Raw genomic sequence first — 25,716 nt, forward strand, 5'->3', positions numbered from 1 at the left:
GAAAACACTGTGTCATATGCAGCGCAAAAATACATTGCACTGTCAGTAGATAAGAGACTCTTAATGGTCAAAGTTCCATCACTCCTTCCATTGCCAGACATATCTATTTTCTCAGAGAAATCTGGTTCTGGGGTTTTTTCTGTTCCAACTAAATATCCCATGAATATGAGCCCACCGTCCTGCTTTTGTCTGTACCAGTTGATTTGATTGTAACTGCTCCCCGCGCTGTGTTGACAGCGGATCTTTGCATCGTCTCCTTGTTTTTGAATCAGACCAGGAGGAGACTGGTTAACTTTGTTACTATGAGAAATTCCTGTAAAAAGAAGAAAGACGTATTCATCTCAAATCAGTAAAGACAAAAGATTTAATCAAATAAAATTAAAAATAGAGCTCTACCTGAGCAAGTGATCAGTGTGATCACAATAATGATGACAATCCTCATGTTAACACCCTGTATCTGAAGAAAAGCTCTGAAAGTTAATGTAAGAACATTAGGCTGGCAATGACACAAAATTATGATGCTAAACATGCTTATTTCTTGGGTCATATGAGTGTTTGAATTAGAGCTCCACCTATTGAATAGAGTGCATGACAGCTAATTAAAGGATGTAGATTAATCTACTTCCATGTATGTTGTTCCAACCCTGTTCCATTTGTTGTGACAATTGGATTTATCAAATATTAACATCAATATTTTGGTATTGATAATTACTGTTGAAGTCAGAATTATTAGCCCCAGTGAATTATTCGCCCCCGCTTCTTTTTTTCCCAAATTTCTATTTTATGGAGAGTAGATTTCTTTTCACACATTTCTAAACATAATCGTTTTTATAACTCATCTCTAATAACTGATTTCTTTTATGTTTGCCATGATGACAGTAAATAATATTTTACTGGATATTTTTAATGACTTCTATACAGATTAAAGTGACATTTAAAGGTTTAACTTGGTAAATGAGGTTAACTAGGCAGGTTAGGGTAATTAGGCAAGTTATTGCATAATGATGGTTTGTTCTGTAGTCTATCGGGAAAAAAATAAGCTTAAAAGGGCTAATAATTTTGTCCCTAAAATGGTGTTTAAAAAAATTAAAACTTCTTTTATTCTAGCCGAAATAAAACAAATAAGACTTTCTTCAGAAGAAAAAAATATTATCAGACATACTGTGAAAATCTCCTTGCTCTGTTAAACATCATTTAGGAAATAATTAAAAAAGAAAAAAAATTGAAAGGGGGCTAATAATTCTGACTTCAACTGTATATTTTAGCCTCACACAGGGGCACTGATAAATGTAGTCATAATTTGTTTTGTAACAAATACTAACATCAATATATTGGTAGTGATATTAATATTGATATTTTAGCCTCACACGTAGGCACCAATTAATGTAGAAATAACAATTAAATAGCTTTTTTTTTAAACAGGGCATCATAATTGTTAAAATAATTAACAAGCAAATATTGTTAATTAAAATATACAAATGTCAAGGTCAGCTGACCTGTAGAGCCTTTTACTGTATCATCAACACAAGGAAGATACAGTTGTAATAAATGTGTATTTAATAACAAGAGTAAACAAGTAACTAAACTAAAAATAACTAAACTAAAATTACTAAATGTACAATAAATGAAGTGCATAGGAGACTCATGAAGGTGAATTAGGTAAGGTAAACCCTATTCTAAAATAACAAAGAACTGTGGAAGATTTTGTTATTAATGAATATCAGTTATAAGCATCTAATTGATTAAAATATCTTTTACTGAAACACACTAAGACAAGGTTTCTGTGGAATATTTACATTTCTGCTGTCAATGCAGTGGTTGGAAGAAGTTGGATCTTCTTGCAGGTCTTGAGGCATAGAACTAGCAGACTTGGCTCTCTTGTGTTTGTGTAGATTTGTGGTGTAGTATCGAATAGGCTTTCTACAAACATCGCAGTTTGAAATATTTCCGTTTACTGCAGTAAAATAACCCCAAACAGAGCTCCTTTCTCTTTCCCGTCATCTCAAAGCAGCCAAAAGTGCTTACGCTTTGGCGCTGCCAATCGCATGATGAAATGACAACTAATATCAGCAGAGCAGAGAGGAGCAACAGTGCATATGAGATATAAAAGGAGCGGGGTATTTAGAGACATGTCCACTCTTATATAAAACAGGAGCAATGTTCTTTTAACGTAAATTAGATGAAAGTTAAATAAAAGTATTGATCTCGGAAGGCTACTATTGATCCGATATCAATACCAACGGTGTTATCGATACTATTAATATTAGGATTGATCCGTCCACCCCTTGTGTGTTTCCCCCCAATTTCCACCCACCATCCAAAAACATGCAATTTAGTTATTTGACTTATCCAGTCGGCACCATGGACATGCTCATAGTCAGTATAGTTATTTCTTAGGCGCAATCACTATCTGTTCATTAGCTACTACAGCAGGGGAGTTCTCGAGATCTACCCGAGCTCAAACTTCCCTCTCGCCTTGCAAACAGGAGGGAGCCTCGGGCTCGAAGATCTTATGAGGCCAAGGCTTTCTCCCGGGACAGCATGCCAAACAAGCTTTATAATCAATCACGAGCTATGTGTGAACTCTTAAAATGACAGATATTTGGATTAAGCTCCAGTACTCCTCTGCACATACTATCTTGTGTACTGGATTGTTCCTCACAGTTGATTTATGTTTTCATAAAATCTGGCAGAGTTTCAAAAACAGTAAATACCACAGAAGCAGGTGTGAATGAAGATACTTAACCATTGCCCCTTGTTATAATTATCAAAGAGTGCATTTTTGTATTGAATTGTCGGACTATTAAACACTGTGTCATATGCAGCACAAAAATACACTGCGCTGTCATTATATAGGAGACTCTTAATGGTCAAATATCCATCACTTTGTCCATTCCCAGACATATCTATTTTCTTGGAGAACTCCTTTTCTGGATTTGGCCCTTGTAGAAGTAAATATCCCATGAAAGTGAAACTAAGGTCCTGGTTTTGTCTGTACCAGTTGATTTGATTGTAATTGCCGCCCACACTGTGTTGACAGCGGATCTTTGCATCGTCTCCTTGATTGTAAATTAAATCAGGTGGAGACTGATTGACTTTGTTACTTTGGGAAAATCCTGTAAAAAGAAGAAATATATATTTATCTCAAATAAGAAATGAGAACATTTAGGAAAATACTAATACAGATAAACGCTATACCTGAGAAACTGAGCAGTGCCACAGCAAGTATGAAGACAGTCTTCATTTTGACTCACGGTAACTTGAGCAAAGCTCTGAAAGATGATGTGAACTCATCTGAGCAGCAGTAATATGTCACAGAAGTGTGATGCTGTAAAAGTATCTATTTCATAGCTCATTTTACTCCCTAAAGTGAATGTGTTGATGTAGAGCTCCACCTACTGAAAAGGGAGATTAACTCGGTTTAAAACAGATCAGAAGAAAAATCAGTGTCATTATTGTATATCTTGTCATCAGATGAAATTTAAATTACCCACATTCAGGGGCGGACTGGGACAAAAAATCAGCCCTGGCACTGTAGCCACATCAGCCCATAATACATAGCCCCACCCACGTACACGCACATTCACTATTTATTTTGATGTACAGATGGTGAAATAATATGACATTCTTGCCAGATTTTGAATACATCCGGGTAACCTCAGATTGGGTTGGCCCATCTTGAAATCAGGCGGCCGTCACGATTGGTCCAAATGCTTAACATTTATTATTGTTATTATTATTATTATTATTATCATCATCATAATATCACATCTAGCAAGATATAAAAGCTGCCTCCACGTAAAAACAATACATATAAATAAAAACTGACCGGCCCACATTTAAAAATTGGTCCGGCCCTACTGGCATTTGCCAGAACTGCCAGATGGCCAGTCCGCCCCTGCCCACATTCATGTAGTTCTACTTTCTAATGTGTTATACAGTATTTTGTTGAATTCCAGAAAATTACAAAAAAAATACATTATTAAAGGCCAAAATTGTCAGGGTTCTGCCACTCTGGTCTTGTAAATTCTTTTTTTGATGGCAGAACTCGGACACTACCCATGTCTGGTCCTGTTTCCGTCTCTGTGCGTCCCTCAGACGCGTGCGCTCTTGTACTCGTGTTTCTGTTCGTCTGTCAGCAGCGTGGTGTTTCATTCCCAGCGTCTCAGTCTTGTTGGTTTCGGTTTTGGTCGGCGCTGGGATGAAGCATGCACGCTGCGTGTGTGAGCGCACGGTGAGTGCTTTCATTCACCGTGTGCTCGTGTCTTGCGTCTGTTGTCAAAGCACGTGGCTCTGTGTTTACATTGTGGTCACGTGCTTTTGTCGTGTGCTTCAGTGTTGTGTTTGTGTTGTCATGAACATGCGGTTAATGACTTCTCTCATTGGCTGCATGTTCTTGTCCTGTGTATGTGAGCGCATGGCTTGTCTCGTCTCTGTCATGCGCTCTCCCGTCTATTGTCTTGTCCCACCCACCTTGTTATCCTGTTTGTAATTATTATTTTCACCTGTCCGCCTGTCTGTTAATTGGTGTCTTTCCTATTTAATCTCCTAGTGTGCTCTGTTCTGTGCTGGTCCGTTGTTGATTGTTTCCTTCCCTGTTGTACGAGGTTTGCTGATTCTGCTCTACAACAGTGGTTTAAAGTTGTGTCTGCCAAGTTCCAGATCTTGTCTAGTTACATGTATAATATAATGTTGTGTTTTTCCCCACATGGGGAGATTTGAGTTTTGATTTTGTTTTATTTTTCAATAAATTCTTCATTCTCCGCATTTGGGTCCTCGCCTCCTCTTCATCACCCCCATTCCTTGACAAAAATGTCCATAAAGAAAACTAATTTACAGAAATATACATTTAAAACAATAATTATAGCTTTTAGATTCATGTAAACAAATTGAATGTGGAATAATTTTTACTTTATATCTATCAACTGTGGAGGAAGGTAAAATTATTAGCCCTCCTGTGAAATTTTGGTTCTTTTTCAGAAGTTCTCCAAGTGGTGTTTAATGAAGTAAGGTCTTTTAAATATATTATCTATAATATTTAAGTCTTTTTTTTAAGTTTTGGCCGACCACTGTGATTGGGTACTGTACCAAAAATGGTAACCCGGGGGTGTTTGCAGACTGAACCAAAGAGCAGGGTGGGTGAAATTACGGGAGAAATAAAAAACAGGATGGTTGCGTGAGATACATGATACTCCCAGGAAAACCGGAATATTGGCAGGTATGTTTACCAGTTTAATAATAATTTGATCTTCTGTAGTTAGAAATCAGACTGTTATAAGCTTTTAAGCGTAAGGGCTTATTAAACGGTTCTGTCGCCATCTTGTGGATAGAAAACGTCAACCGTCTTTGGTCTACATTATGGCAGGCTAACGGCCGTCGACGAGCTCTCTCAGAAATTGTAAATATTTTAAAATAGGCACTATTTTTTACAAATAAGCTGCATAGTTGCAATCTAAACAACTACATTCTCAACTAAAAAAAGCCTCAAAAGTACATTTTGTTGTCTAACAGCAGTAATATTTGTCAAACTGTGTCTCTGGTTGTTGCTGGCTGTATGTGGGCGGAGTAATACACAAAGGGTAAAGAGGCTGTACGGGTACTGATATTACTTGAATATCTCACGGCTATCAGCCAATCAGATTCGAGAAAGATAAAAGATAATAGTATGATATTCAAAATTTGCATATCATGTAGCATCCATACTTTTATGATAACAAACTTGGAATGTATTACGAGCATATTCTAGTGCTAATAATCATGTGGTAAAGGCATTTAACAGAAGGTTTTTGTAGGAGGGATTAATGTGTGTTTATCACTGTGCTTTGCTGGCAGCACAGTAATATATTGCAGTACTCCCAACATGTTGCCTTTCGATTGTGACTTTCAGAGTGCTGAATTTTGCACCATCTCCTTCAACACTGAACTGGTTTTGGTATTCTTTTTCAATAGTCACGGCTTTGTAAGACACATATCCAATGAGATTTAATGCATTCTTCTCCTGCTGATACCATAATATCACATAATAGTCTTTAATGCTGTGAGAACAGTTGAGTTGAACTGTTGTCTCTGCTTTTGTTATTAGACGTTGAGCTGGAGTCTGATGAACTTTGTCACTGAGTGATTCTCCTGTTTCAAATTGAGTTTTATTTATTTAGTAGAAGTCGGCGGGAAAAACATAAACTGTAGAACTGAAAGGTGGAGATTAAATAATTTACCTGAGATCCTGATGGGCAGTGTTATTAAATAAGTCATCAATATTATAAATGCCATTTTGATGATTCAGTAAATGTGCAGCAGTGTGTGTGTGCGTGAGAGAGATGACTGAAGAGTGTGTGTGAAATGAAACACTGTAATAATCTGAGGCCACATTGTATAACAGCTGTTTCACTTCCCTTGATAAATATGTGTTCTTTAAGCTCAATAGAGACTCCTACTGGTTATGATCAAAATACAAATCAATCAATAAATAACATGCAAACTCAACTAAATCGATTCTACCATGTTCAGCTAGTGCTTTGATTTGCCATTTTTCTCATTGTTGATTTTACATTTCTGAATATTTTCTTAATGTTAATTTTAAAAAATAACTTGTTAATAGGAGGATTAGTATTGATTTATGTGTGTTTGTTATAAAATATGTATATGTGCAGATTATTAATTTGGGAAAATGTACTTCCCCTCATAATCTTTAATCAGTGGGAATACCTTTAGGGTGTCTCTTTTCTGCCCTGCCTATCCAGAAATTGGTGCTGACAACACAGCAATTAGCAATATGGTGGTTAGGTGTATTAGTGGTTGCTCTCCTCCTCTTTCAGAGAGTGATTCAAGAAGACAGTATTTCTCCACAACAGTGCAAACTGGCATTCAAATCTTCCTCCTTATCTTCCAACCATCAGTTTGCACTACCCTACTGTTTTTTTGTCTTATTTCAGATATGGTTTTAGTTGGATGTATGCCATGATAAAGGAAAGAGTGTTCCATTTCATTCTGAAATGGAACCCATTTTTAACTCCAATGGTCAAAATTTTTATGCAATTTAACTTCTTCTTTTACTTTAATAGTATTTAAATATATTATAAATTAAAACAATCAACCTTACAATATTTGTACATAATATTGTCCCTAATTATTTTAATTAAGTTCAGCAAAAATGTCACAAAACATCTGCAAACAGCAATAAACAGTTCTTTTATTGATGCGGTCATCAGGTAAAACAAAAACAAAAGGCAAAAACTAAAACAAGCAAGTAAATAATAGGGTGAAAACAGGGTATGAATTAGATGAGGGCTTTTCTTTTTCTTGATTGAAAACACTGTCCGTTGCGTTTAGAAAAGAGGGCGATCGAGTCAATTGGTGCTTTTGAAAACACTATTGGTTGGGTTTGGATCGGTCGGTTGGTCACTCAGTCAACAGTGGCCTCTGGTGGATTTATGCAAATACAGCAGGTGTGGATGGCGCTTGCGAGAGAAATTTGAGATCTGAAAAAGCGTACACAGCGGCCACTGGTGGATTTATGTGAGAACAGCAGGAACTAATGGCATTTGGGAGAGAAATTTGTGATCTGAAAAAGCATAAACAGCGGCCTCTGGTGGATTTACGTGATAACAGCAGGTGCGAATGGCTCTTGCAAGAGAAATTAGAGATCTAAAAAAGCGTACACAATGCCCTCTGGTGGATTTGCGTGAGAACAGCAGGAATGAATGGCACTTGTGAGAGAAATTTGAGATCTTAAAAAGCATACACAGCGGCCACTGGTGGATTTATGTGAGAACAGCAAGTTCAAACGTGACTTGCGAGAGAAATTAGAGGTCTGAAAAAGCGTACACAATGTCCTCTGGTGGATTTACGTGAAAACAGCAGGAACGAATGGCACTTGGGAGAGAAATTTGTGATCTGAAAAAGCATAAACAGCGGCCTCTGGTGGATTTACATGAGAACAGCAGGCATGAATGGCACTTGTGAGAGAAATTTGAGAACTAAAAAAGCATACACAGCGGCCACTGGTGGATTTACGTGAGAACAGCAGGTGCGAATGGCTCTTGCAAGAGAAATTAGAGATCTAAAAAAGCGTACACAATGCCCTCTGGTGGATTTACGTGAGAACAGCAGGAACGAATGTCACTTGTGAGAGAAATTTGAGATCTGAAAAAGCTACACAGCGGCCACTGGTGGATTTATGTGAGAACAGCAAGTTCGAACGGCACTTGCGAGAGAAATTAGAGATCTGAAAAAGTGTACACAATGCCCTCTGGTGGATTTACATGAGAACAGCAGGAACGAATGGCACATGGGATAGAAATTTGAGATCTTAAAGAGCCCATATTATGGGTTTTTGAAAATTCCCCTCCATGTAGTGTGTAACACAGCTCTAAGTGAAGTGAAGTATCCAGCTAAGGCTTAAATCTGCTAGTGTACAGTGTTTAAAACTGTTGATTCATCTATAAAAGAGTCGACTCATAGTGCTTCAAACGAGTCGCCTTGAAACAGATTCATTAGGTGTTTCGCCATGACGTATGAACGAAACCAAGTTATTCACGTGTACGCGCAAACCCGGGAGATTTCAAACCTGAGGCCCCGCCCTCTGACACAGAAACCCAGACACACACACACACCTACAAACACACGCACACACACACACAAACATGCCGGTCGATTGAAGTCACACTGCAGATGGATATATTGAGTCTCTACCCAAAGATGAAACCTCAGCATTATAGCCAAGCAGTTGGAAACTACTGGAAACTTCTGGAAACTACATGCTACAAAGAATACTTCATCAGCGTTTGTTAAAGGAAGGATCAGTAAAGAGTAACTTACTGATGGACGTCAGGATGGATTTTTCTTCCTCCATTCTCAAGTGTAAGTACGTGCGATTAAAGTTGCCTCGTTGACTCGAGCTTGCAAATGTATTTAGTTGTGATTTGTTACTTGTAACCGAGTGTACTGTATCAGGTTAACTGGCTATATTCTCTTATCGCGTGCAAAGTCACGTTAAAACGCGACGCGTGCTGCTTTGTTAACGGAGCTCCGTGGACGAGGAGTAGTGTGTGTGTCTGTGTGTGCGCGCTGTCGTCCGGAGGTGTGTGTGTTTGTGTGTTTGTGTGTGTGTGTGTGTGTGTGTGTGTGTGTGTGTGTGTGTGTGTGTGCGCACGCGTTGTCGTCCGGAGCAGGGTTAAGTGCGTGTTTGTGTGTGTGTGTGTGTGTGTGTGTGTGTGTGTGTGTGTGTGTGTCTGTGAAAAGAGCAGAGTGAGAAGCTAGGAGATCTCCTCAACTGTTTTTGGAGTTTTTGCTCAATAAAATAGTTAGTCGTCTGAATTTTCAAGTCCATAGTCTGTATTTACATTGACCCACTGGCAGCTAAAATCCACGCCTACACTATCGAGCGTGTATGAACTGTGATTACTTTTATATTGCTGATTAGCTGTTGGGCATTTCACTCTCTGACTGAAGGCAGTCGACCAATCTCAACAGGCTGTCATTGGTCCAATCAGCGCAGATTAGCTTCGCGCTAAGGAGGGGTTTGGGAACAAATGAATCACTGGACGATTCATACGGGAGTCGCTGGGATAATTAGGTAAAAATAAATGCAGATTATAAGACCACGAAAGTGTTTTTTTGACCTTGCATGCATATTAAACTGTTGTTGGAGACCCTTACAACCAAGATATGACCCTATTTCATGTATAATATGGGCTCTTTAAAAAGCATACACAGTGGCCTTTAGTGGATTCACAAAAACTGCAAACAAAAGTTCCTCCTGGGACATATATATATATATATATATATATATATATATATATATATATATATATATATATATATATATATATATATATATATATATATACATATAGGGGAACATATCAATATATGAGCCTGGGCTGGAATTTGAAGCTCTAGAATGTTAATGTGGTGTTTATGAGTAGCTAATGGACCTCGCACATGACTTGTTTTAGCTCTTTTGGTTTGTTTAGAAACTTTGCCGTGTGAATGCGAACTGCGGTACAAAGAGCAGCATTGCAATAATTTTAAATCCTGTTTCGGAACAAAGGAATCGATCCACAGGTGTGAAAGCACCCTAAAACTCTCTACATGTGGAAAAGTGTTAAATATTTTCATACAAAAAAAATCTTTATTTACTCATGCATGCAGCGTTTTGTTCAATGGGAGCAGGTGTCAGATGTTAATCTGCAGGGCAGAGCTGCAGGTTTTTGTTGAGGTTATATATTGGGTTCCACTGATGTGCATCCTGCTTTGCACAGTAGTAAACACCACTGTCAGAGCTCTGTACTTTAAAAAGAGTCAGTTCTAAAGATGCTCCATTCTTCTCAGCCTTTGCTCGCTTGTCAAAATTATTCTCCCAGTTGGGTAATCCGACATAGAAATAAACAATCATCTCCAGTGGCTCAGTGCGTGTTTGTCTGAACCAGTACATGCTGTTGTATGATGTTCCAATCTGGGAGCACGATATGGTCGCATTGAGGTTCTCGGTTTTAAAGAGATCTGATGACTGCTTTAATCCCAAATCTGTTGAAGAAAGTGAGAACAGAAGAAAATTAATATATGAAAGGGAATAGAAAAATATTAGTCTGGATTACTGTAAAAAGAATCCAGTATAAACATTATTGTGCTAAAACGTGCCTGAATAAATGTGTCAATAATATAATTTAGCAATAGACATTCACTTATTTTTGTTTACCTAATGGAGGAAGCGTGAGCAAAAGGAGTAAACCAAACATTTTTGGTTTTCTTTTGGTGAGTTTTGTAATGAAACACAGCAGTTATAGCTGCACTTGAGGACAATAGGGGATTGAACACACAGTAATGTAAAAGATAAGCCCCTCCTTCGAAAACAGATCAAAGCAATGTACGCAGATCCTCACTAGAGTTGCTTGAATGCCCTACGAGTAGTTTACATTTGACTTAACATTGCATTTTCCATTTGTTTTGTGTGTATGTACTGTAAAGTGCGGTGCATTGGTGCAATAGGTAGCGCTGTTGCCTCACAGCAAGAAAGTCGCTGGTTCAAGTCTTGGCTGGGTCAGTTGGCATTTCTGTGTGGAGTCTACTAGTTCTCCATGTGTTGGCGTGGGTTTCCTCCGGGTGCTCCGGTTTCCCCCACAGTCCAAAAACATGTGCTTTAGATGAATTGATTCAAATGAATTGGGTGTAGATTGGGTATGAGTGTGTGCATGAATAAATGTGTATGGGTGTTTCCTAGTTCTGGTTGTGGCTGGAAGGGCATCCGCTGCATAAAACAAAGCAATAATTGGTGATTCATTCCATTGTGGCTCCCCCTAATTAATACAGGGACTAAGCTGAAAAGGAAATGAATGACTTAATGAATGTACTGTAAAACTGGGTAAAACCATTGCTTTTTTATGTAACTTGCACAATTAATTTACTTAATTTTAAGGCAACTCACTTTTTTAAAGTATATACTTATATAAATATACACTTTTTACAGTGTATATACTGTAATTTTTGTGCCTCCATATTCTTGTCCAAGGACAACTAATCATCCAATAATAACAAATCAAATCCATTCCTGATGGACAAAAGTTTCAGCCGACATATATTTTCTACTTCACTCATAGGTTTAAAGGTTGGTTAAGGTAAGTGACATGATTAGTGATATGGGTAAAATGTGGATTTAGTGCTACACAAAGTGATTAGTTACATTAAATGTTGACTTGATTAAATATTTTAAAATAATAATGCACAGTTCATTTACATAATACTTTACTCACTCTTTTTGGATATGTTTAGAGATTTGGTTAAGATTAGGGCTAGTGGTATGGATAGGTTTAGGTATTGGTTGAAATTAGTGAGAGGTTTAGTGGTATAGTTTTAGGCCCTTAGCCAGCCTGGTAAAATGGGGTGATTCTTGGTTTCTTTATTTATTTATTTATTATCTTTTAAGTTTTTTTCAAAAAGTGGACCTTTATGGAGTTATACACATAATTTTTAATTGAATTATGAGGTCTAAATACTACATGTTATTGATATTTTTAGCACTATTTATTTATTTCTGATAAAGCTTGTTGGTGGGTGATCCCAAACACATTTTTTAATGGACCAAATTATTTGCTAAAAATGTAAAATATATTTTTTAAATACAGGTTTATTACATCATATATCATAAAAAATATTGGAATCTGTTAGTTTTTAATTAAAAATTGTGGCCTATTGTTATTTATTACGCAAATAAACTAGCCAGCACAGCTTTCCTCAGACAGAATTTGATCATTTGAATAATACAAAATATATAATAAATAATAGTTTTACTAGCCTCTCCTGTAAAAAAGTACATTTGAAAATTCATAAATAACAACAACAGCTTAATTGTTATTAGAAATGAAATTGAAAATGGACCATTTTTGGTGCTTCATTCATTTAATTGGATTTATTTATTTATTTTTGGAATAAAAGCTACTTGTGAACTTTTTTCTCTTGTGAATGTTTTCTCTATTTAACAATAATACAGTAGATCAGTAGTGGAAGATAACTTCACTTACGTCAGAGTGTATGTTTTCTTGCACAGCAAATGCTGTACTCCTAAAAAAGAATTGATTGCATTGGTCAAAATTGATTATCTGAAGTCACGCCGGAGTGACAGCCAAGGGTTCTTCAATGGGTTATTTCAGCCTGATCTCATGTGGAAACGTAAGTATTTCACATTTTCTTAGTTTAGTAGCTAATTTGTATGAATTTGTACGAGTTCAGTTGTACAAAATTGTATGATTTTAAAAAGGAGGCGTGGCACCTAACCCCACCCCTAAACCCAACTGTCATTGGGGGATGAGCAAATCATACTAAATTGTATGAATTCATATGAATTAGCCACTAAATCAAAAAGTTACGAATTGCCGTGAGATTGTTTATACAGTTTGTCCTATAGTCAAAATAGAACAAATTAGCTCATGTATGGGACAAATTCTGGACCTTTGTCAGTGGGGGGTGGTTCTTCCAAAGCCTGCGGTTTAGGGTTGGTTATGACAGGTTTAATGCATGGGTACTATAGTTTTTTCGATTGGTTAATGTTTAGGACAGATTTAGTCATGTGTGAAGGTACTAAAGGTAACTTAAGGAATAAGGCTAGAGTTGACAGTTCAATTTAGAGATTTAGTCACAGAGATTAATTAAGTAAAAACACATTACATGGGTCAACATGTTTTGTCATGTCACTTTCATCCGCTTATCCTGGGCCGGGGTCGCAGGGGCAGCAGTCTTAAGAGAAAACCCCAGACGTTTCTCTCCCCAGACACTTCCTCCAGCTCCTCCGGGGGGATCCCGAGGCATTCCCAAGCCAGCCGAGAGACATAGTCCCTCTCCAGCATGTCCTGGGTCTTCCCTGTGGCCTCCTCCTGGTGGGACATGCCTGAAACACTTAGTTCAGTTTAATGTTTGATGCTACATTAGATGACAGCTGTCTCTGTGAGTAGTAAGGCATGCCATATCAATCACTAGATTTTATAACGGAGCCTTACAGTATCAAACAGTGGTTTATCGCAGGTGTTGGACCAGACAGTATTTTATAACAGTTGGTTTTTGTAGGGGAGGAACACATTTGGTGTTACTGTGTAATAGGCTGCACAGAAATAAACCGAATCGCTTTCTGCTGTAGCATTGATCAGAGTTAAAGAGCCATGAAGCTTATTTGCATTCCCTTGAATGGTAATTTTGTTCTCGAAAGGTTTTTCTGGGTTTCCAGAGTCACCGATAAGATATCCCATGAATGTTAACTCTTTGTTCTGGGATTGCTTATACCACAACAAACGGTCATAGCCTGTGATTTTGTGGAAACACTTAATTTCAGGAGAATCTCCGTGATCTATTATTAGATTAAGAGGGTTCTGGTGAACAGTCTTGTCCTCCTTTTCACCTGTTGGAAAAAAATGATAATCATCATTACAAATTATTATCAAAGAATGTTATGAGTATTGAAAAACTATCAACATTACCTGAGACTAATGATGCCAAATTTATATATATGATCAGGTTCAGAAACATTATAGGTTCATACAGTTGATTCTTTTAGTAGTACTGTAGAAGTGACAGATCTGATGTGAATTCAATCAATGTAGAAGCTGCCTACGGAAAAGAATTGATGCATGAAGACACACTGCCCCCACCTGACAGGAAATGAAGCTGTTATGTCTAACAGATTAGATCTCATTTGTTTTTTGTTAGGGAAAACGCACAGTTTTTAGTGCTGTGCTCGGGCAGCACAGAAGTACATGCCGTCGTCTTGAGCTTGCCTTAATTTAAGAAAGTGGAGATGAGCTTCTTTCTCTCCATCTCCACTCACCTCAAAGAGCTCTTTAAATTCAGTTTCGATAGTTACACTTTTATAATACAAATATCCAATGAGCTTCAGTTCTGAAGAGGCAGTCAGCTGCTGGTACCACAAAATTGTGTTATAGTTAGTATCGCTGTGGCTGCACTTGAGATCCAATGTGCTATTGAATTTCAACAGAACATCAGGAGGACTTTGGTGAACTTTACTGCTACTAACAGGTCCTGGGTGAAAGAAGATGATCATAATAATGAATTAATACCAAAATGTATATTTTTTTTTGTATTTTTGTAGCTAGTGTAGCTAGTAGCCACTGAATTACCAGGTTGCCAGAATACAGACGCAAGAACCACGACCAAAACTCTGAACATGTTGAATGAGCCCAGAGTGGCAGTCTGAAGACTTCTGAGGTAGCAAACACAGGATGTGACATCACACTTAAGCAGATGTTTGGACAGTAAATCACGTAATAATGTCTGCAGTATTTGTAGAGGGGGTGCACCACATGTGTGGCACTGTGTAGATGCAGCGCAGAAATATGTGGCAGTATCATTAAACTCAAGCTTCTTAATAGTTAAGTTAGCATTTGTATTTCCATTTCCAGCGAATGTGTACTTATTTATAAAACCCGGCTCTAAGTGATGCGATGAACCAAGGAGATATCCCAGAAAAATAAACTGTTTGTTCTGGAGCTGTTTATACCACAGGATACGGTCATAGCTTGAGTCTCTATGGGAGCACTGAAGCACTGGAGACTCGCTTAGACTCGATAAAATAATCATGTCAGGGGGACTCTGAACAACTTTATCACTGAGGGGGGAACCTACAAAAAATAAAAGATAAAACAATGAAGCAGATTAAGCAAATATAACAAAGTGTATGTCTACCGATTTGGGTTTGGAATTGTCTGTAGTGTTGCTGATTAGTGAGCAGGTTTCAAATATATTGTTAAAAAAATGAAATGCATACCTTGAATCCAGAAGGTGGAACAAATTGAAAGAGCAAGAATGAATTTGATAAGTAGAGTCATGATGATGAACTAAATGTTAATTTGGCTACAAAGCAGTGTATTTTGAACAGAGTGGTGTGTGCTTTTACAAATGCATTTTGATTTGGAAAGTATTTCCTTCCTATTCAGAGGAAGTCAACAAGAACCCACGAATACAACACTGCCCTCTGTTGTTAATCTTTGTTTACTGCAAGTTACGGTGATGCTCCTAAATGGCCAAAACACTTGTATTTTAAAGAGCCCCTGTTATGAGATTTTAAAAGTGAGCTTCCATGCAGTGTGTAACAGCTCTAAGTGAATGAAAACATCCCGCTGAGGTGTAAATCTAAAAGTGCAGCATGTTTAAAACTATTGATTCTTTAGCGAAATAGTCGACTCAGACTCTAATATACGAATTGAGTTGGGTTCGGATGTTTTGTTTGAGCTCGTAGTTGTCGATACGGTACATCACCAAATATGTACTTAACTTAGTCAATTTGTGTTGCGACAACATGAATGAATTGTGTGGTATCCTGCATTTTTTTTACAGTACATGTCTACAGATTGGGATTGGAAGTGTCTTTAGTGAGCAGGTATCAAATATATTGTTTAAAAAAAAAACGAAATACAAACCATGAATCCAGAAGGTAGAACAGATTGAAAGAGCAAGAATGAAGTTGATAAGTAGGGTCATGTTGATGAACTAAATGTTAATTTGGCTACAAAGCAGTGTATTTTGAACAGAGTGGTGTGTGCTTTTACAAATACATTTAGATTTGGAAAGTATTTCCTTCTTGTTTAGAGGAAGTCAATAAGAACCCACAAATACAACACTGCCCTCTGTTGTTAATCTTTTTTTACTGCAAGTTACGGTTATGCTCCTAAATGGCCAAAACACTTATATTTTAAAGAGCCCCTGTTATGAGATTTTGAAAATGAGCTTCCATGCAGTGTGTAACAGCTCTAAGTGAATGAAAACATGCAGGTTCAAAATTTAAAAGTTTAAATCTAGAGGTTTAAATCTAAAAGTGCAGCATGTTTAGAACTATTGATTCTTTAGCGAAATAGTCGACTCAGACTCGATTATACGAATTGAGTTGGGTTCGGATGTTTTGTTTGAGCATGTAGTTGTCGATACGGTACATGACCAAATATGTACTTAACTAAGTCAATTTGTGTTGGGACAACATGAATGAATTGTGTGGAATCCTACATTTTTTTACAGTACATGTCTACAGATTGGGATTGGAAGTGTCTTTAGTGAGCAGGTTTCAAATATATTGTTTAAAAAAAAAACGAAATACATACCATGAATCCAGAAGGTAGAACAGATTGAAATAGCAAGAATGAAGTTGATAAGTAGGGTCATGTTGATTAACTAAATGTTAATTTGGCTACAAAGCAATGATTCTGAACAGTTATGTGTGGTTTTATATAGGGATTTAGATTTAGAAAGTATTTCCTTCTTGTTCAGGGGAAGTCAACAAGAACCCACAAGTACAACACTGCCCTCTGTTGTTCATCATTTTTACTGCAAGTTACGGTTATGCTCTTAAATGGCCAAAGAAGAGCCCCTATTATAGGGTTTTGAAAATGAGTTTTCATGCAGTGTGCAACACAGCTCTAAGTGAATGAAAACATCCAGCTGAGCTTTAAATTTTTAAAGTGCAGCATGTTCAAAACTATTGACTCTTTAGCAAAATAGTCGAATACGGGTTCGGATCTTTTGTTTGATCGCATCGATGTCGATGTACTTCAAATATGTACTACTAGTTCTGTTAAAATCTGCACTTGCTTTCACTTCAGACACTTGTGGGGGATCACGGGACTGATCATGACGTGAAGATGGTGATCACTGACACATGGAAATTCGGCTGCGGGGAATAAAGGGTTAAATTTCATTTTCACAACAACAACACCACAGTATAGCCAATCTAGTGCTGTGTTTGTTCTGTCGTTTTTCAGATTTTTGATACAATAACCTACGCTGCAACAGAGGATTCGTCGACCGTTTGCTATAGAAGGAGCAGCAGGGACTATGGGACTTTGTCAGACTTTGACAGGGACTTTGTCAGCACCTTTTACAGTTCATATGGACCCGTTTCTTCTTCCTCCGGATCATGAAATGTAAGTGTGATTAAAATTGTTGCCTTGTTTTCTGTAGTTTGCAAAATATGTGTTTAATTGCGTAATTATAAGTTGTAAACACCCCGCGCGGCTTGTAATCACGTATAGATTAAAGATCAGTGCTTGTACTGTATCTCTCAGGTTATATCTGTATGGGGCTGTACACATATCGCATCCAAAACAACGTTAAAAACCTGACGCGTGCTTCTTCCTTTATTGATTTAAATGCGGTTCTGAACTGCCGATCCTCTGCTGTTTGACCTTCCTATGGCCACCATCAGCCGTTCCTACACACAAGCAGCGCGGTAAATATTCTAAATAGTTCAACTTTTGCCACTGTTTAGATTAATACTGAATGTATGGTGTTGTTATTACTTGGGGTTAGGGTTAAGAATAGAGTATATATGCTGGTGTTTAACTGCATCACTTTATTGCATTCCTGCATTGGGCTCTCACATACTTTCTGCTACTTCATATTGTAGCCATAGTGGGCATTTCTCTCTGTCTCGTGCTGAACGCTGTCGACCAATCGCAACAGACTGGGTCATCGGACCAATCAGCGCAGATTAGATTCGCTAAGGAGGGGTTTGGGACAACTGAATCACTGAACGAATCATATGGGAGTCACTGGGATAATTAGGCAAAAATAAATGCAGATTATAAGACAATGAAAGTGTTTTTTGCACGCACATCTGCATGTTGTTGGAGACACAATATGGAATTACAGTTTTAATTAACTGTCTAAAGAAGGCCATCGATCAGGTGATGTACAGTTTACACATTATGATGAAGAAAACACCAGGTTTTTGCTAAGAAGGAAAGGAAACCCAGAGCACTGTGCACTTGCAGCACAAAAGTACACTCCACTATCATCAGATGAAAGTTCCTCTAGTTTGATGACACTGTTTTTATATGCATTCCCTTTTAGAATTACTTTATCTTTGAATTTATCCTCAACTGTAGCTTCAGAACCTACAAGAAAGCCAAGCAACTCCAAGCTTTCACCACGTGTTTGTTTGTACCAGAGCATCACATTATATGAAGAAGAACTATGAGAACAGTGAAGCTCTTCTGACTGTCCAGTAACATTCATTACATCAGCTGGAGTCTGACCAATGTCTTGACTATTTGAAGCATCTGCAAAATAAAAAATGTAAATCTGTGAATGCAGTTCTTTTTTATTCACTAAATAAATATTTGCATAATTTATAAATGTTTTATATGTAAAAATAGTGGTTTAAAATGTACAGATGTATACTTCACAGTCTAGATGGCTAAATATGCTGTACCTGAGAGGTAGATGAGAAAAGAAACAGTGATGAGAGTTCTGATCATGCTGATGTGAAGTTGGCACAAGAAAAACTAAGTTAGTTTTCACTGGAAATGTATTGTAGTGCAGAAATGTCCTATTCACAAGACTGTGGGTTAACAGTAACATCACCTCCTGCTGTTCATTAGAAACATTGCAGTTTCCTGAAGCAGGCTGTCTAAAAAATAGATTGTTAAATACACATTTTGCTATTGAGATAGTGGTAGACAATTGTCAAGTCCCTCACAATAACAAAAGTACTAAGACAGTATTATTAAATTACAGACAAATGGTTGGAAGAATGATTGCAGAATCTATGCATTGAGGGACCTAACCTCGTATTTTTTCAAAGTGTTAAGGTTCCAAACGTATTTGGACAATTGGCTAAGCTGTTCCATGGCCAGGTGTGTGTTATTATCTCATTATCCCAATTATAATTAGCAGATAAAAGGTCCAGAGTTCATTTTTAAGTGTGCTATTTGCAATTGGAATCTGTTATTGGCAACTCTCACCGTAAAAAATGTGCCCAAAATTTGCTAACAGTGCCACAAAATGTTTCTTTTAATTTGCATTCTTGTCTGTTCTTGCATTCTTATGTTCTTGTGGAACATTAGTCCTTTCACACAGTGATACCCACACGGAAAGAACCTATTTAAACGTATGTTTTAATACAGATTTTGAATATATGTGACACATATAAAATTGTGTCATATATGTACATATAATATAGGAAAACAGCCAATTTAAATGTCACATATATTCAAAACCTATATTAAAACATATATGTATAAATAGGTTCTTTCCGTGTGGGATGAATCTGAAAGTGACTTGAAATTGGAAAAAAGGCTTGATTGACAAAATAAAAAACGACAAGCCATTGTGTTATACATTTCCCTCTTTTCCATTATCTTAGAAGAAAGAATTGACCTTGTAAATGATTCAGGAAAATGTGTAGATATCATCGCTTTTCATCTCCTCTCACTTATTTGCCATAGTTAAATTCCATAACATCCCAGCAACATGTGATACCAATTTCAAGTGTTCGCACAAACATACGTTTTTGCAGTTTTATTTTTTTCTTGGTTATTGTTATTACCTTGATAATAGAAAATATGAGCTAGGCATCATATATGACAGTTGCCAAAAGATACATACCTTGAATGTACATAGAGTAATGTAATGTAATGTGTATTTATATAGCCATTTATTGTGTATGGCCATACACCCATAGCTCTTCACAATCAGGAGAGGGGGTCTCTCCACACAACCACCAGTGTGCAGCATCCACATGGATGATGCGACGGCTGCCACAGGACAACGGCGCCAGTGCACTCACCACACACCAGCTATTGGTGGAGTGGAGAGACAGTGATAGAGCCAATTCGGTGGAAGGGGATGATTGGGAGGCCATGATCGTAAGGGCCGATAGAGGGACTTTGGCCAGGACACCGGGGTTACACCCCTGCTCTTTCACGAGAAGTGCCATGGGATTTTTAATGACCACAGAGAGTCAGGACCTCGGTTTAATGTCTCATCCGAAAGACGGCGCTCACTGACAGTGTAGTGTCCCCTTCACTTTTACTGGGGCATTAGGACTCACACAGACCACAGGTTGAGTGCCCCCTGCTGGCCTCACTAACACCTCTTCCAACAGCAACCTAGTGTTCCCTCGTGGTCTCCCATCCAGGTACTAACCAGGCTTAGCCCTGCTTAGCTTCAGTGAGTAACCGGTCTTGGGCTGCAGGGTGATATGGCTGTGGCCATATAGGGCTTATATGTGGATATAAAGAAGCAATACAGTATACCTATATGGCCTGTATATGCATATATATGCACCTCAATTTTTCCAATATGTGGCATATATACACATATATACAGCATATATATTAACACATTTGTGCATATATACTGCATATCGGTTTCATATGCGCATATATCCTCATATAGGTTCTTTCCATGTGGGTAAAATTTACAGAACGACTTTACCGGTAAATTAAAAAAAAGCGCTGTTCATGCAGGCGAGGACGTTACGGAAATTTTCTGGAAAAGACCGTTCACATCCATTCCAAAATACCGGTAAATTCTGACATCATTAACCAGAAATGAGCTCTAAACGGCTGCGTTTGTATTTGTAAATATTTGACTACATTACAAACTTTGTGGATGGATCAGTATTGTGAACAACTTCGATGAAAACATATAGAGACACTTTCGCATATCGAGATGTACATGATATGTGTGTGTGCTGGCGCTCGCCAGCTGCTTCACGGGCACACGCGACGCGTCAAGCAACTGAAGGAAGCAGAGCTTGAAGGTAAACCCACAATGGCTTATTATAAGCATCTTATCAATAATTATTTACACAGTTGGCATTAAGAAGGGACATAGAAATTGGAATAGAATAGTTATTTGACTAACATCAAGCAGCTAAATGTGTCTGGAAAAATATTCAAAGGCTTTTATTTTCATGAACAGCACCATGTGTCTAAGTGTTCTGATTGGCTAAAGTAGATGTTTCACGTCAGCACGTTCTAGACGGGCACGCGTTCTTTCCGGCAATCTCACTTTTTGCGTTCACACAGTGCAGCATTCCGGCAAATTACAGATAATGTTACTACTTCTCTTTCTGAAAAATAGCCTGAACGAATTTAACGGTATTTTCAAAAAGGGCCTGTTCACACATACAGACCTTTTCGGAAAATTGCCAGTAATTTTCCGGAAAGGTCTGTTTGTGTAAAAGAGGCTATTGAGTATGTTTACATAAACACCTATAATCTGATTTTAATATGATTAAGATAATACTCTGATTAAGAGTATTGACTTTATAAATATGTATTTTATTTTTACTTATAAATTTATAAGTTGGCACCCCTACCCAGTCAGATCGCTACACAATGCAAGAGCAGCTGGTGAGCATTAAATTTCCTTGTTAAAGCCAAGATATCTATGTTTAGAGATCTATTAGATGTCTATTAAACATACACACACATACAAAATGCTTGCTGGATTGTTTTGGGTAAACACAAGAGTTACGATTAAGATAACAGGCTGCACTTGTTAAGCGTAAGTGCCACCTGTCTATGTAATCTTTTATATCATATTATGACAGATTATAGAAGTGTTTTTGTACATCTGTGAAATGATTCTGTTACACCGTGTTCACTCACTGCGCACAAATACAGGGCACTGTCAAGAGACTCCAGACTGATCACAGTAAGAAAACCCCTCACAGCAGATTCATGATTGACTGAGTATTTTGTTTTGTCGAGCTTTCCAAATTCCACTGTGCCATAACTTGTAGTGTACACGATCAGCTCCATAGTCTGTCCATTATGCTGACGAAACCAGTACATTCTGTCGTAAGTATCCCCTTTTTTGTGACTGCAGGATAAAGTGGCATTTTTCTTGAAAGGTATCATAGTATTTGGAGACTGCGTAATGTCGTTTACATCAGCAAATCCTGAGAAAAATATAGAACCAATGAAAAATATCCATAGAAATCTCAACAGACAACATTAATGCAGTTCAAATAGGACTTCAAATACCTGAAATCCATTGAATTGATATTAACAAAAACATTACAACTGGATCCATCGTAGTTGCTTGTTTTAAGAAAATCCTAACCTCAAAAGCATGTATGTATAATGGATTATATGTGAGAGTAACTTTCATTCGCTGTCATTAAACAGAAGGTGTGACTTGAGGGTGTGACGATTGCATCTACAGATACATCAGAAGAAGCTTAGGAAACGTCTGGGATCAAAACTTCCTGAATGAAGTAATTTGTGAAATTACTATTGTTTTAAGCTTTATTGTTGGGTTTTTAGTTTGACCTTTAATATTGTCTTATTTGCTTGCATTTATGTGTAACCCCGCCGGTCCTACACCACCCAACCCGCTTCAAACTGGGATCGAACCGACGACCTTCCACATGGGAGTCGGTTGCTCTAACAAGGAGGCTAAAGACCATGGCCTCTAGCGTCTGTTGCCAGAGCACCTTTAGAGGTCAGAGGAGTGAGGTTTACCTGCACAGCACTTACTAGCTGGCCTCCGTTACACTCACCCCCCTAAACCTCACTCCCATCCGGGTCACGGCACCAATGTAACCCCGCCGGTCCTACACCACCCAACCCGCTTCGAACTGGGATCGAACCGGCAACCTTCCGCATGGGAGTCGGTTGCTCTAACAAGGAGGCTAAAGACCATGGCCTCTAGCGTCTGTCGCTAGAGCACCTTTAGAGGTCAGAGGAGTGAGGTTTACCTGCACAGCACTTACTAGCTGGCCTCCATTACACTCACCCCCCTAAACCTCACTCCCATCCGGGTCACGGCACCAATGTAACCCTGCCGGTCCTACACCACCCAACCCGCTTCGAACTGGGATCGAACTGGCGACCTTCCGCATGGGAGTCGAGAGGTCAGAGGAGTGAGGTTTACCTGCACAGCACTTACTAGCTGGCCTCCGTTACACTCACCCCCCTAAACCTCACTCCCATTCGGGTCACGGCACCAATGTAACCCCGCCGGTCCTACACCACCCAACCCGCTTCGAACTGGGATCGAACCGACGACCTTCCGCATGGGAGTCGGTTGCTCTAACAAGGAGGCTAAAGACCATGGCCTCTAGGGTCTGTCGCTAGAGCACCTTTAGAGGTCAGAGGAGTGAGGTTTACCTGCACAGCACTTACTAGCTGGCCTCCGTTACATATGGTCTAAACATTTCAAGATAAAAATCATATCTTTGACAGCACAAGAGTATAAGAGAACAGTCCTTTAATAAGCAGTGTATAATTGAGTCCATTATTATATGAGTCCATAATACAGTTGGGTCCATAAATATTTGGACAGCAAGACAATTCAAACGTATTTGGCTCAATACACCAAAACAATTGTTTTAAATGAAGCGAACAATATGTGCTATTAACTGCAGACAGTCAGCTTTAATTTGAGGGTATTTATATCCAAATCAGGCAAACGCTGTAGGAATGACAACAGTTTGCATATGTGCCTCCCACTTGTTAAGGGTCCAAAAGTAATTGGACAATTGGCTACTAAGCTGTTCCATGGCCAGATGTGTGTTATTATCTCATTACCCCAATTGCAATGAGCAGATAAAATGTCCAGAGTTCATTTTAAATTGTACTGTTTGTGGCAACTCTCAAGATGACATCCAAAGAGCTGTCACTATCAGTCAAGCAAGCCATCATTGGTTAAAAAACTTAAACAAATCCATCAGAGAAATAGCAAAACATTAGGCATGACCAAAGCAACTGTTTAAGATCAGTGAGCTCAGCAACATCAAAAAACCCAGAAGACCACAGAGAACAACTGTGGTGGACAACCAAAGAATTCAGTTGGCCAGATCAAGAACACTATCCAGGAGGTAGGTGTATGTGTGTCAAAATCAACAATCAAGAGAAGATTACACCGGAGTGAATAAAGAGAGTTCAGCACAAGATGTAAACTATTGGTGAGCCTAAAAAAACAGGAAGGCCGGATTAGAGTTCTTAAGCACTCCACAGTGCTTAAACAACATCCTATGGACAGATAAGATCAAGATTTGAGATCAACTTGTACCAGAGTGATGGGATAAGAAGTGTATGGAGAAGGGAAGGAACTGCTCATGATCATAAGCAGTGAAGCATGGTGGCAGTAATGACATGGCTTGGGCATGTATGGCTGCCAGTGAATCTGGTTCTCTTGTATTTATTGATGTTGTGACTGCTGACAAAAGCAGCAGGATGCATTCTGATGTGTTTCAGGCAATATTTTCTGCTCACATACAGCCAAATGCTTTAGAACTCATTGGATGGCGCTTCACAGAGCAGATGGAGAATGACCCAAAGCACACTGCAAAAGCAACCAAAGAATTTTTGAAAGTAAGGAAGTGGAATGTTATGCAATGGCCTAGTCAATCACCTGACCTGAATCCGATTGAGCTTGCATTTTATTTGCTGAAGACAAAACTGAAGGCAAAATGCCCCAAGAACAAGTAGTAACTAAAGACAGTTGCCAGTTAGTAGAGCACCACCAGGGATGAAACCTAGCCTCTGGTGATGTCTATACGTTCCAGACTTCAGGCTGTAATTGACTAAAAGGATTTGCAACCAAGTAATTAAAAGTAAAAGTTTAATTTATGATTATTATTCTGTCTGATTACTTTTGGACCCTTAACAAGTGGAAGACAAATTTGCAAACTGTTGCAATTCCTACAGCGTTCACCTGATTTGGATGTAAATACCCTCAAATTAAAGCTGACAGTCTGCGGTTTCTTTCATTTCAAATCCGTTGTGTTGGTTTATAAAGCCAAAAATGTTAGAATTGTGTCGATGTCCAAATATTTATGGACCTATCTGTATATATGCATTTATGTGACAAAAGTAATGTAAGTCCAGTTTATATTAATCAAGAGAAATGCACTAAATAATAATTCAGCTTTTTTTAGCTTTATTTTGTATAGCGCTTTTACAATGTAGATTGTGTCAAAGCAGCTTCACATAAATGGTCATAGTAACTGGAACAGTGTAGTTCAGTTTTTAGTGTTTAAGTTCAGTTCTGTTCAGTTTAGCTCAGTTCAGTGTGATTTAAAATCATTACTGAGAGTTCAAACACTGAAGAGCAAATTCAGCTATGCGTAGCTCTACCAATCCTGAACCATGCGAGCCAGTGGCGACAGCGGAGAGGGAAAAAAACTTCACCTGATAGGAGAGTGAAGAAAAAAAAACCTTGCAATAATGCTTTGATTGCTGTGCTATTCCAGTAAAATAATCTTTTTTTAGTATTTTAATACTCAGTCTTTATTGAACAATGCAAAAAACATTCCAAAGCCCTCATTGCAAGATCATTGTATGTGAATTAATCAAGAGCTCCTCCAAGTGATTACAATAATTATTACATCTTGATACTTTGTATCATGTACTCACAATAATTTGTAAACAAAAGGTTTTTTTTTTTTTTACTTACTTGCTTACAAATATGAGATTATAAATTAAC

The 25,716-nt window shown here is 38.1% G+C and overlaps 1 protein-coding gene and 1 long non-coding RNA gene across 2 annotated transcripts in view; one reads left to right on the forward strand and one right to left on the reverse strand.

Annotated features, from left to right (window-relative positions):
• Positions 1-25,716, forward strand: part of LOC141378404 (uncharacterized) — a 154,777-nt gene that overhangs the window by 58,050 nt on the left and 71,011 nt on the right. The window contains exon 3 of the long non-coding RNA XR_012392969.1: positions 17,253-17,414. This is a non-coding gene — a long non-coding RNA (uncharacterized lncRNA). The remainder of the gene's footprint in view (positions 1-17,252; positions 17,415-25,716) is intronic.
• On the reverse strand, positions 12,429-15,479 carry LOC141378388 (uncharacterized). Its single transcript, XM_073927698.1, has 3 exons — positions 15,269-15,479; positions 14,622-15,122; positions 12,429-14,523 (listed from the first exon to the last, which is right to left on the reverse strand). Exons 1-3 carry the CDS (start codon positions 15,327-15,329, stop codon positions 14,210-14,212), a joined length of 876 nt encoding a protein of 291 aa, XP_073783799.1. The 5' UTR covers positions 15,330-15,479; the 3' UTR covers positions 12,429-14,209.

The sequence above is a fragment of the Danio rerio genome, chromosome 17 (assembly GCF_049306965.1).
Source record: "Danio rerio strain Tuebingen ecotype United States chromosome 17, GRCz12tu, whole genome shotgun sequence".
In the NCBI taxonomy this organism is placed as follows: domain Eukaryota; kingdom Metazoa; phylum Chordata; class Actinopteri; order Cypriniformes; family Danionidae; genus Danio; species Danio rerio.

What these genes read in the sequence shown, in the direction of transcription:
- LOC141378388 (XM_073927698.1), bottom strand. Translation starts at nt 15,329, where the DNA reads ATGACTCTACTTATCAAATTCATTCTTGCTCTTTCAATTTGTTCCACC. An exon ending in TTCCACCTTCTGGATTCAAG is followed by an intron (nt 15,123 to 15,268) that starts GTATGCATTTCA and finishes TATTTTTTGTAG; the next exon opens with GTTCCCCCCTCAGTGATAAA. An exon ending in GTCTGTATTCTGGCAACCTG is followed by an intron (nt 14,524 to 14,621) that starts GTAATTCAGTGG and finishes TCTTTCACCCAG; the next exon opens with GACCTGTTAGTAGCAGTAAA.